The sequence below is a fragment of the Pelobates fuscus genome, chromosome 5 (assembly GCF_036172605.1).
Source record: "Pelobates fuscus isolate aPelFus1 chromosome 5, aPelFus1.pri, whole genome shotgun sequence".
NCBI classification, from domain to species: Eukaryota; Metazoa; Chordata; class Amphibia; order Anura; family Pelobatidae; genus Pelobates; species Pelobates fuscus.
In genome coordinates, this window is record NC_086321.1 from 291006897 (window position 1) to 291020619 (window position 13723).

General features: G+C 39.6%; 1 protein-coding gene across 6 annotated transcripts in view; it reads right to left on the reverse strand.

Moving 5' to 3' along the window:
* Positions 1-269: 269 nt before the first annotated feature.
* The window catches only part of MED26 (mediator complex subunit 26), a 49669-nt gene continuing 36215 nt past the window's right edge, over positions 270-13723 (reverse strand). For 4 of the 6 annotated variants that reach the window (XM_063455419.1, XM_063455417.1, XM_063455418.1 and 1 more), the window contains 2 exons: positions 10757-10831; positions 270-3275 (listed from right to left, as the gene is read on the reverse strand). In XM_063455419.1, coding sequence (XP_063311489.1) covers positions 1599-3275; positions 10757-10822 — 1743 coding nt within the window. In that variant the 5' untranslated portion in view covers positions 10823-10831 and the 3' untranslated portion in view covers positions 270-1598. Of the gene's footprint in view, positions 3276-10756; positions 10832-11024; positions 11069-11441; positions 11551-13723 lie in introns of those variants that run through there. The other 2 variants (XM_063455420.1, XM_063455422.1) reach the window with 2 other exon arrangements.

Below are 13723 nucleotides of genomic sequence, written 5' to 3' on the forward strand. Positions count from 1 at the left end.
CAAATCAAAAAGTCATAGAACACAAGGAGATATCATGTTAGCTCTCCCCAACAACCATTTGGTGAAAGACTGAGCACAAGATTCATCTAATCAACACTTAAAAAGTTAGGGGGAAGAACAATTACAAGGCTATGCACAAATTGTATTTTTTTTTTATTATGGTTTCCACATTTATATCACAAGTCGTCCACTGATAGGACCAAGTTAGCAAAGTTGCTTTCTTCTGCATATCATAAACACAGAAGTCTTACTGTACATTCAACTAAGGCTTTGTTTTTTGCAAAAAAGAAAAAAATTTAATCGCGTTTGATGGATATCCCATAAGGCAGATTACATCTAAAAAGGAATGGTAGCAAGTAGTTTTATTTTTAAGTTTTTTTTTTTTGCTTTCCCCCCAGCATCCAACCAGGCCCTTTCTGTATTCAGTGGATAATTTAGAAGCTGGTAGCACCATCTGTCTACTACTTTATTTAACCTATGGAATTGAATGAATGTCAGGTGTATTCATTATGGGATAAAACAAAGCATGTTTTATAAAAGGAGGGGGGAGGGGTCGAACACAGACTGTTGGATATAAATTGTGGGAATTCTCATTTTTACTGAAAAAAAAAAGGGGGGGGGGGGGGGGGTGGGGGTTATACATAAATTCAAAAATAAAATTGACACCTTAGCCTCGTGTGCTTTCATTTGCAACTGCTTGGAGAGAAGTTGGATATTTTAACCTAAAATGTGGATTGCTTTGGAATGTTCAGGCCTGCCGATAACTATTGGAGACTGAACAAAATCTAATTAAATAAAGAAAAAAATATACATATATAAAAACAAAAAAGGGAGAGGGGAGATCAAATTGAAAACTCACTTTCCCATTTCACAATTAAGGAACCAGTTACGATGCTAGGAATACTTAAGTTTTTGCAAGTCTGCTCTTCAGACGCTTTACTCAATTTTAATGGAAATAATAAAATCTGAAAAGGAAGAAAAGTTAACTCAAATAAATAAATGTATACTTCGCTATGGTAACTTCTCTTCTTTGACTTATTTAAATCCTCTTTCACATAAGCTTTTAGGTACCTGTCATACATATATATATATATAGAATAGATTTTTTTTTATTCCAGTCTATTTGCAGATACTGGAAAAACTCACTTTCTTGCAATTTCAGGGTTGGTTCAGACTTAACACTTTATTTTTATTTATTTTTCTTGTTTTTATTATAGCTCATTTGCTATAAGAGTTTTGAAAACTCCTAGTTTACCCCCTTGCACACCTTTCCAATGCATTTCTTTACTCCTTTCTGTCATCCTTTTATTGTGTTAAACTGGTAGCAGCATATTGCGCAAAAGAATGGGTGCAGCAAACATGGAGGGGAGGGGGGCACTGACGGGACATTCATTCCCAAGATTTAGTAGCCGCAAAACTCATCTCTGCTTTTCCAGGCTCTATTTACCACCCACCAACCCCCTTCCCCAGCAACAGAGGGGAGAGGGAAGGGGGAAGACTACTCATCTAAATCTTCTGTGTTGAGCTGTGGTCGTACGGCGACCCATGATTTTGCAGTGAAAACCGCAGATATGACAAAGCAGATTTGGGACAGGAGCTCAGTCTAGGCAGACATAAGGCAAGATGTTTAATCTACCACCATCACCATGAGGGTCCAAGGAGATGCCTTTCGTCCAATTATACCAGTTGCCATTTGTATCATGACAGCCATTGACACCAGGCCAATGTTGGTTGTGTATTCTGTCTAAGTCAACGCTAGTGACATCCCTGGTTCGTCCAGGCAGGTCACTAGGAAGAACAAGTGGGACTAAAACATGAGTCTTTCTTGCTTCCCTCTTAGTGCATTCCTCCTGTTTTAAATATTCAGACATGTAATAGTGAGCACTCTGCGTTTGCACACCAGAGGAAGACAACAAGCTGCTCTGCCGGTTGAGATAGGATTGGATAATCTCGTTTCGAGACAATTCCTTCCAGTTAGTCTGTTCAAAGGGATTTGGCAGGCCTAGTTTTGGATCCTGCTTGTCTGTCTCAGTTCTGTGCTGTTCTGAAGGGGCTGAACTCTCTGCTTGAGATGGGTCTTTGTTTGTAAGAGGTTTAATTTGCCCAGTCATAAAGTCGAATTTTAGCATACGCTCCCTTTTTACCCGTGCTGGTTTACTAGTCCCATCTGTCAAAAGTCCCTCCTGCTCACCCCGACCCCGAGATTTTTTCCTCTTCTGGCTGTCAGAACCAGATGCAGCATCATCACTGTCCATTTTGGAGGCCTCTGGCGAAAAACCAGTGCGCGGTGTTTGGGTGTCTATATTGGGCAGACAAGTACGAGCCCCATGGGGTGTGTGCTGTTGTGATGTCCGGGGTGTGTGCTGGCAATCAGCTGAGGATAATTGCTCTATCAACCTGTGTGGGGAGGAAACTGCCATCATGTCCCTTCTAGGGGACTCTAGTCTTTTTGCTATGGCAGGGGGTGTAGATGGGTGAGCAGGAGATTGGTAAGAGGGAGCAAGTGCAGCGTCTACACCCGGCAGCCTCTGTGAGGGGCTGGGCACAGAACCCTTTGGTGCATATGTGGTGTGCTGCCGTGCAACAAGTTCTGGCCTATTGCCACGAGGGCTGAAGGAGGCACAGCGAGGACTTCGTGGTTGATGAGAAGAGGCATCCTCCAAACCCCCACTGTGCTGCTGAAGCACTGCTGCTTTTAGCAAGGAAGAAGTGCTTGGGTGTTTAACAAGTCCGGGGGAGTTGGTGTGAGGCCGGACGGCATTCACTGGGATTTTGACCTGTTTGTCATTCTCAGCAGGGTCAATCCGATTTGTCTGTAAGCCTATATCGAATGGGCTAGGGAGACTCTCAGCAGGGCTGCCCCCAATTCCATTGGTTGGAGGGGACAGGGAGTTTTGCAAAAGCTCATGGCTGGCCTTAGCAACCTTACAAGCAGTCCCTTGGGTACCATCTCTAGTTTCCCCTTTCTTCTTTCGGTTGGCAAGCTTTTCAGCTTTTGGCGAATGTGCTCTCAGGATGTCATTCCTAGCTTTCAGCTCTTGGATGGGCTTCCCACTCAGTAGTGCTGTTGGCGCAGTCTCTGCTTTGCAATTGTGGGAGCCACCTCCATTAGCAGAACCAGGAGGATTAGCATTGCCCCTAGCAGATGGCTCACTCTGGGCTACAGGCTCTATCAGCTTTTGCCAGCTCCGAAGTAACTTCTTTGCACGCTTAGCAAGATCCTCGTTGCTGGTCTTCTTCCGAACATCATTGATCAGTTTTCCTAGTCGTGTTTCCTGTGGGAAGAAGAGAAGAAACAACGCAAAAGACATTGAGTAAGGAAAGGCCTTGCTGAAATGAATCCTTTATATCCATTGTACTTCATAAAAAGTAGAGGACATCTAAACAACTAATACCATCATCCGTGGTTCGTTATGTGTAATAAAAATGTCAAAACAGTTTATTTAAGGAACACTATAGGCACCAAAACAACTTTAGCTTATTAAAGCAGTGTTGGTGTATATATTATGTCCCTGCAGTCTCACTGCTCAATTATCTGCCATTTAGGTATTAATTCACTTTGTTTATGCAGCCCTGGTCACACCTCCCTGCATGTGACTTGCACAGTCTTCAGAGTCATCTAGTGTTAACACTTCCTTTATTGCAAATACTGTTTAATTTAGAATGTTTCATCTCCTGCTCTTTTAATAGTTTCCTAGACCCTGCAAGAGTACCCCCACCCCAGATGTGTGATTAAAGTTAAATTTACATGGAGAAAAAAAAAAAAAAAAAAAAAAACACTTTTAAAGTAAGTTACATCTGATTTAAAATGAAACCATTTTTTTTCATGCAGGCTGCGTCTGTCAGTGTCAGGGGAGATGTGACTAGGGGTTCATGGACAGACACAAAGTGATTTAATTCCTAAATGACAAAATAGAGCAGTGAAACTTCAAAGAAATGCTATATACACAAAAACAGCTTAATTAAGCTAAAGTTGTTTTGGGGACTTTAGTGTCTCTTTAAATAATTTTTACAAATTAAAACAATAAATAATCGGGACAGTAATTGCTGTACTATTTACACAAAGAATGAAGTGTATTTTATGGCACAAGACCTACCACATTTTTTTTTCAAACTAGTTAGAAGAGTGGTAATGTCAATACCTTAGAACTTCGGTCAGACCACCTCACCAGTAAGTGTCCTTATGCATTTAGACAGCTAAATATGTGTCTGCCTTCCTGCCTTCCTCAATTTACATCCTAGATTGTAAGCTCGTTTGAGCATGGACTTCCTATCAGTTGTAAAGTGCTGAGAAATAAGTAAAACTTTTTTAGTAGTCGTATTTATGTATTGCCAACATATAACAAAATGTTGCAAAAGATTTTTCTTTTTGCTGCAGTGCAAACCACTCAAGCACATTAGCTACCTCTACTTTTGTCATAAGGTTACAGGCCAATGCTTTGGGGTAAAACGATATAAGTGCATGTTATGCAAAATTTATACTATAGATAAAAATCTATATGTTGACTGTGCAAGTCAAACTGTTAAACACACAAGTGAAATAGTTTACTCAGCTAGAGCTATTTACAGCTGGAATAAAGTTATGACCTAAACTCTACAAACTGCACTGGGTAGAGGCCCCTAATTTCTTTGGTAGTACAAAACCCAAGCTCAGTTAAAGGAAAAGTATAGCATTAGGAATACAAACATGTATTCGACTCCTAATTTAGATTAAGACCCCATTTACCTCTTAGTGACAGCGGACGTACAGGGTACGTCAGACAAAAAAAAGTTTGTTAACTACCGCTGACCTCTGCAAATATGATCGCTTCCAGCCACTCTAAGGGTACTGCAGCAATGCCTCGATGTCGAGGCATCCTGCAATAACCCCCCTGACTGTCGGGTCGCCCAGACAGCCCCCCGAGCCATGTGATTGCTCTGAAAGAGCGGTCACATAGCCACAATAGGAGTCCAGGCATCTGCCTGCAGGAGGACTGCCTGAACTGACAGGCAGTCCCCCTGCTGGAGAAAAAAAGTAAAAAAAAATAAAAAAAAAATTCTCAGAGATAGATATAGAGATATATCTATCATATATAACATCCTATATATATATATATATATTTAATTAATACTTACATATATTAGTATAAAAATACACAGATTATAAAAAAAATAATTTTAATTAAAAAAAATTAATTATATGTCATTTTATTCTAACTGTATTTTGATATTTATATCAAAATACACGTAGAATGAAATTATATTAATATATAAAAAATACATAATATACAGATGTCCATTTACATAATTACATAACTAATTTCATAAATATACACGTAGATATATATATAAATATATATATATATTTTTTAATTCTACATGCATATTTATGTAATATTTTTACATAAGTAATTTTATTGATTGCAATTTGGGGGACCTGCCTGACAACCCTGGCTGAAAGTACAGATAATTTAATTTGCTAGCACTATATTTAACCTTGTAACTTTCCAAGACACCCTAAAACCTGTACATGGGGGTTACTGTTTTACTTGGTAGACTTTGCTGAACACAAATATTAGTATTTCAAAACAGTAAAACATATCACAGCAATGATATTGTCAGTGAAAGTGTTGTTTTCACTGATATTGTTGTGATACGTTTTACCGTTTTGAAAACACTAATATTAGTGTTCAGGGAAGTCTCCAGAGTATAATAGTACCCTCTCATGTACAGGTTTTATAGTGTTATTGAAAGTTAATCAAATAAGGCGTGGTTTTCCATTTTTTCACATTGAAATTTGCCAGATTAGTTATGTTGCCTTTGAGAGCATATGGAAGCCCAGGAATGAGAATTCACCCCCTGATGGCATACCATGTGCAAAAGAAGACAACCCAAGGTTTTGCAAATAGGGTATGTTCAGTCTTTTTTAGTAGCCACGGAGTCACAAACACTGGCCAAAGTTAGCGTTCATAATTGTTTTTTGCATTTTTAACACACAAACAAATATAAATGCTAACTTTGGCAAGTGTTTGTGTAAGTGGCTACTAAAAAAGACTGTACATACTCCATATTGAATACTCTGGGTTGTGCACTTTAAAAAAAATAATGTACATGTGAGGTGTGATTCAGAGATTTATGACAGATAGTGTTACAATGTCACTTGACAAATTTTAAAGATATATATTTCGAAACACCGATATCCTACGTGTACTTATAGCCCTATAACTTTCCAAAAAAAAGCTAAGAACATGTTAACATTGGGTATTTTTAAACTCCAAAATTTAGAAACTATTTAAGCACGGGTGTTTTTTGGCTACTGTAGAGGCGCAACAGATTTTGAGGGTCAAAGTTAGAAGAGGTGTCTTTTTTTTCTTTCATTTTCTCATCATGTTTTATTAAAAAAAATATTTATAGTAAATTATATGATATGATGATCACAAAATTGCTTCTGACTCCACAACTCTGCCCCACACACTGACAAAGATTAAGAAAACGGGAGGGTCTCCATAAAACACAAAACATTATAAAGAATGGAAGGCATGGTTATAGTGACAGATGAGAAGGGGCAAGTTACATTTAATAAAAGGGAAAGAGCAATGAAATATATATATATATATATATATATATATATATATATATATATATATATATATATATATATATATATATATATATATATATATATATATATATATATACTCCACTGATTATCCTGTTAATTAGTAGCAACCTGGAATTCTTTCATCAGTTCTGGAACAAACTGAGGTACCCAGAGTGTTCTCCATAAGATCAGTTATCAAAGCCATGCAGAGAGCACAGCAACATTAAAGATGGAGAATGGGAGACCAGGATGCAGTTTATGTGACTGAATCACAAACTATCAAAGCAAAACATATCACAAGTGCCAGCAACCTGCCCTGTTAATAGCTCCCGACTGATTCCTCTTCTGCAACTGTCATTAGTCTAATACTATCCTTACCTTTTTGTGTCATTTTACCCCACTCCCTCTAGCATGTGAGCTCATTAAGCAGGGCACTCAAGCTCTCTGTTCCTGTGTGTCCAGCTTGTCTGTTCGTCCACCCATTGTAAAGCGCTGCGGAATTTGATGGTGCTATATAAATAACATCATCATCATCATCATCATCATCATAATAGGACAGAGACACTCCTAGAAGAGGATTGTCAAAATGCTAGTAGGTTACAACTTTTGTGACCTACCGTATTGAGGTAGTATCCACACTGCTACACACATCAAATTAAGATTGGGTGGGCAAGTTTTGCCTGGCTCCTACATTTTGTGAAAGTTTGTGAATACCTTATAAAGGACAATGTAGATTAGATTCACCATCTTTAATAAATGCTGTTTAAAAAAAAAAAAAAAAAAAGTTGCACCATCTTTTACAGCAGCATGTGAACTTCCTTGCAAATCCAACTTTTTGGGTGATTAAACATAAAAAAACAAAAAACAAAGATAAAAAACAACACAAATATACTCTCCAAGATGCCCGAACTATCTTAAAGGACCACTATAGGCAGCCAGACCACTTCAGCTCAATTAAGTGGTCTGGGTGCCAGGTCCATCTAGTGTTAACCCTGCAGCTGTAAACATAGCAGTTTCAGAGAAACTGCTATGTTTACATTAGCGTTAATCCAGCCTCTAGTAGCCATCTCATTGACAGTCGCTAGAGGCGCTTCCGCGCTTAGTGAGAAGACGCCGACGTCCATAGGAAAGCATTGAGTAATGCTTTCCTATGGACTGATGGAATGTGCGCATTCAGCGCTGATGTCGGAAGAGGGAGGAGATTTCCCCAGCGCCGAAGAGACCGAAAAACCCTATAGTGCTATACTGGACCTTTAAATAAGATGATTGCAGCTTGAGGTAGATCCTTCCTTCTGTGTCCTGCACAGAACTATGGGGTATGCAATTTACCCCCTAGTTGAAGCTTCATTTACAACACAGGATGAATAAATCAGACAGCAGCCATGCATGTCAGTATCAACTTATACATAGTTGATCAATACTATTGTGAAATAGGCTGATCAGCACAGCTGTCAGCAGAGAACGAAATGTCTGCCGGCACCACTTTGACAAAATCACCACACTGCACCCATCAACATTTCCTGAGTCAATACATCTCTATAGTGAAAGTTTAGTGTCTCCATGCAGGCAGCCACTAGAGGTGGATTTAGGTAGCAATGCAAAAATTGTCTTTTCTGAGGCTTCAAGGATCGTCTATATGGCCTGAAACTACAACATTAAGATGCAGTGGTTCGGGGGCCTGTAAGTGTCCTTTTAACCCCTTAAGGACGCAGCCAAACGTACAAGTTGTGATCAAAACAAAACGTAAACAAAACCTGGCATTTGTGCTACATGTCTGTCCAACCGTAATTCACCTCATATTAAAATGCACCCACACTTGGAAACAGGGCTTTCATCAAATATTTAGGTATGGAACATCATTTTTTTTTTTTTTCCTCAATCGTCTTTTTATTGAACATTTTCTTATTTAGGGTACAGAGACAGAAAAGGGGAGGGGGACAAGTCCACATGCGGTTTGGTACATTAAGTTCCCATACACGTTCCCCAGGTCATGGGGTTACAATTTCAAATGTGCATTTTGTTCAGTACATCATTAGTGGATTAGGGTACACCAACTCTGCCAAAGGGCGCCACCCCACATCTCTAATCACGATCTGTTAGTTGTGTGGTTCTGGTGTTGCCGCCTTGACATTAGTGGGGCTCCGGTAGGTATGGAACATAATTTAATATGAATAAAATATAAAAATATGGGAGAAAATAAGATTTTTTAAAAATGTTCTTAGTTCTACGTGACATTTTAACTGTGAATGTCAAAATACTGTTTGCTTTTACTGCAATAAAATACACATTTGTATTCAGCGATGTCTCACGTGTAAAACAGTACCCCCTATGTACAGGTTTTTATAGTGTTTTGGGAAGTTACAGGGTCAAATATAACATGTTACATTTTCCAGTTTTTTCACATTGTAATTCACCAGACTGGTTACGTTGCCTTTGAGACTGTATGGTAGCCCAGGAATGAGAATTACCCCCATGATGGCATACCATTTGCAATAGTAGACAACCCAACGTATTGCAAATGGGGTATGTCCTAAACACTGGCCAAAGTTAGTGTTAATATTTGTTTGTGTGTGAAAAATGCAAAAAAAACTCAGTCACAAACACTGGCCAAAATTGGCGTTCAAATAAGTGGCTACTAAAAAGACTGGACATACCTCATATGTAATACCTTGGGTTGTCTACTTTTGCAAATGGTATGCCATCATGGGGGAAATTCTTATTCCTGGGTTACCATACGGTCTCAAAGGCAACGTAACCAATCTGGCGAATTTCAATGTGAAAAAACTGAAACGCAAGCCTTATATTTGACTCTGTAACTTTTGAAAACACCATAAAACCTGTACATGAGGGGTACTGTTATACTCATGAGGCTTTGCTGAACACAAATATTTGTGTTTCAAAACAGTAAAAGGTATTACAGCAATAATATCGTCAGTGTAAGTGCCGTTTGTGTGAAAAATGCAAAAAACATCACTTTCACTGACAATATCATCGTTGTAATACATTTTACGGTTTTGAAACACAAATATTTGTGTTCAGCGATGTCTCCTGAGTAAAACAGTACCCCCCATGTACAGGTTTTATGGTGGCTTGGAAAGTTATAGGGTTAAATATAGTGCTAGCAAATTATTAATTTTTAATTAATAAAAGGACCTAATTATGTAAAATTCTTACACACATAATATATATATATATATATATATATATATATATATATATATATATTCTAAGTATATTTTATTTGTAACTAATTTATTTTGTTTTTAACCTAAGGGGTTCAGAGGGGAGGAGAGGAGCAGAGACAGTGTCAGCCAGTGATTTGAGATCATTGGCTGACACACAGGATAAGTGATCCCAGCGAGCTGTCTCGGCGATCAAGCTGAGAAGATCGCGGTCACTGCCTGGGGGGCCAGGCATGTTCCCCGACCACAACCTGCACTGGAAAATGCTGCGGCTCCAAGTGTCAGCCAATTTTAAAATCGGCTGAGACATGGTAAATACCGATCGCAGTGACAGCCTGTCACTACGATCGGAGTCTGCCTGGGGGGCCAGGCATGCCCCTGACCACGATCTGCAGCGCGGTAATGCTGCCGGCCACGTGAGCGGCAAGGACGCCCAGGACGTTTTATGCCATCCTGCGGCGTTTAGAGCCACCCTCTTAAGGACGGCATAGAACGTCCTGCGTCCTTAAGGAGTTAATTGACTTATAACTGCAAATATTTAACAAATAATTGCAGTTATATCCCATCATCAGAATGCAAGTGTTACCTTGTTTAGAATGACCTGTTACACTGAATCCATATAGATAGAGATCTATATAAATATAAACAGATAGTACTCAATGCTTTCCTATGGACATCCAGCGTCTTCTCACTGATTTTCAGTGAGAATCGCGGAAGCGCCTGTCAGTGAGACAGCCACTAGAGGCTGGATTAACCCTCAGTGAAACATAGCAGTTTCTCTGAAATTGCCATGTTTACAGCTGCAGGGTTAAAACTAGAGGGACTTGGCACCCAGACCACTTCATTGAGCTGAAGTTGTTGGATGCTTATAGTGGTCCTTTAAACATCCTTACAATATAAAACAGTAAAACTAATTTTATGGGTAGCTTGTCATCAAAATTTGAGAGCAAGTTTATTTATTTATTTTTTTAAGTTGAAAAAAGTCAAAACCAACCTCCAGTGCCTCTTTGGTAATTGGATACCTCTCCAGACTGGAGATCACTTCAAGCACAGCCACCATGTTACGAATCTGTAGAAAGAGTAACAGGTTACAACATTAAACTGGATTATTACAGATTAGCATGTATGTGAAATTCAGAAATTCTCATCTAGCTAGTGGATTTTTAAAGAAATTTAGAAATCATTCATGAAACACTTTCAAAAGACTTCTGTTAGCATAACAATTAAGCTGTCCCTCTCCCCCCACATAAACTACCGGTAACCCCTTTCAAAGTGTTTTTTTGATACCGAATATTGACTGCACACCCCAAGCACCATAATCATGTATGCACATGACAGGTTATGGTACAATGATCTCACAATTTTCCCCCCTGCCCAGCAAAATAAAAAATAAAAATACCCACACACAACCTGACACCATATGTATTATTTTACACAACTCTAATGCAACAGCAATATGATGTAATTCACCAGGTAAAATATGAGCAGTAAAAATCTCTACCCTGGTCTACAGCATGAGTTAGCATTTATTGTTTTGTGTTTCATTGTAAGACATTGATGATTTATGGGGTTTCAAAAAGCACTACTTCTGGACAAATAATCATGATTTTGATAGACACATCTATCATCATCAGACCAATCAACGCATCAATCTCATTTAACCATGCAATACTACTTACACATTGTACTCAAAATAATGAGAACAGTGGAGAAACAGGTCTTTCTTGCACAAAGCAAGACACTCTCCTACTACAGATCAGCTGTATGAATCAACATCAGACTGCTATAAGCACCACCACTGCTACTTCTATGCACTTCTGAACAGAGTTATAGACTCAGTGGGTAGCTAGGACAAGGTTAAAAATCAGTACTCCATCCCTTACACTGTTTACAGTTCAGGGTTGCTCTCCCATCATGCCCTGGGTCAAAGCTCTATAAATAGTGAGCTGAATGCTATTCATAGGCTGGCTTGTCAGGAAAGCGATCAGGTTATAACTGATTAGCAGAAACAAGGGACACAGTTTCACAACTTCTTCAATTGCCTTTCTTGCAGAACAACAGAAATCAAACTTACTAACGAAGCATGGGACCATTATTATTTATACCAGTGAAAAGTATGGATGATAGGGGGGGAAAAAATAGCTTTATGTATTCATTGACCTTTTTTTTTTTTTTTTTAAAGAAATCAGGTGTGTTTAACAGGCTGGATGCAACTAAACCCCTATTTTTGCCTGGGTGAGTTATTTTTAAATAAAACACATTCTGTGAGCCTTGAAATTGAGGTATAATGAATGAGTGAGTGCGCTAAATCTTGTATTTTATATACGCACAAAGTACAGAGAATGATTATTATTTATAAAGCGCCAACAAGTTCTGTAGCGCTGTACAACAGGTGAACTAACACCTTTTTTTTTTTAACAAGGCAAGTTGGACGCACAGGAACTGAGGGATTGATGGCCCTGCTCAATGAGCTTACATGCTAGAGGGAGTGGGGTATAGTGACACAAAGGGTAAGGGTATGGTAGAAAAGTAGGTTGCTAGGATAGTATTCATTGAGGGCTTACTGTTTTGATGACGGTTGCAGGAGAGGAATTAGGGTGCGGGGAGGGAAAGCTGTTCACAGTTTAATTGACATGCTTTCCTAAAAAAGTAAGTTATCAAAGATTTTTTTAAAGGAGTGGATGAAAGTCTCACACAGAGGGGAAGGGCGTTCCATGGGAATGGTGCAGCCCTAGAGAAGTCTTTAAAGCCAGCATTAGGGGTAGGAGTATGAACAGAGGTTAGATGTAGGTCTCTGGCAGAGCGGAGGTGCATAGATGAGACATATTTGTGTATTAGTGAGGATAATTAGGTCGGAGCAGCATTGTGCAGAGATTTGTGAGCAAGATCAGGGACCTTATATTGAGTCCTAAATCTCACAGGAAGCCAATGTAGGGACTGACGAAGGGAACACCTAGGCAGCGAGCTTGAGAGGTAGAGCGGATGGTAGCACCATTGACAGACAAGGGAGTAGCAACACTTGATGGAGGAAAGACCAGAAGTTCTGATTTGGACAGATTCAGTTTGAGGAAACGAGCAGCTACCCAGTTGGAAATAGCAGAGAGGCAGCCAGAGACACAAGTCAAGAGGGGTGGTGAGATATCCAGGGAGGACAGGTAAATTTGCGCCATCTGCATAGAAAAGATACTGGAAGCTGAAGGAGCTAATGAGTTTACCAAGGGAGGCAGGGTAGATTGAGAACAAATCAAGGACAGACCCTTGGGAAACACCAACAGAGAGGGATTGGGCTGAAGGAGCACCAGGAGAGAGCGGTATCTCGTAGACAGATTACAGAGGATGAGAAGAAGCTGATGATCAACTGTCAAATGCAGCAGAAAGGTAGAGGAGAATTAGGATAGAGTAGTGGTCACAGAATTTTGCAGTGATACCATCATTGTATACTTTGGTCACAGCTGTTTCAACAGAGTGACGAGCGTGGAATCCAGATTGAAGCGGGTCAAGCACAGAGTTGGAATCGAGCAAGTCTGTCAATCTCGCATACACAATTCTCTCAAGGATCTTGGCGACAAACAAACGGTAGCAAGATAGGGCGGTTGTTGGAGAGGGAATTGTGGTCAGATTTTTCAGAATCGGGGTTACGATTGCACGTTTGAAGGGTAAATGAAGGGTGCTAGGAGAGATTGAAAATTTTAGTGAACTGCAGAGCAAGAGAAGGAGACAAAGTGCGGATGAGAGACAAGGGAATATGATTGAGGGAACAGGTGGTGGGGCGAGAGGAACAGAGCAGAAACCTCTTCTGCTGTAGCGGGTGCAAATGAGCATAGGACAGCTGAGGGAGTGTGGTTAGGTGAAAAGTTGGTAATGGATGGGGAGAGTTGAGCGATCTCCCGATTGTAGAAATCTTCTCAGTGAAGTGAGTTGCAAAGTTTGTGGTGGTCAAGTTGGTAGAAGGAGGAGGCAC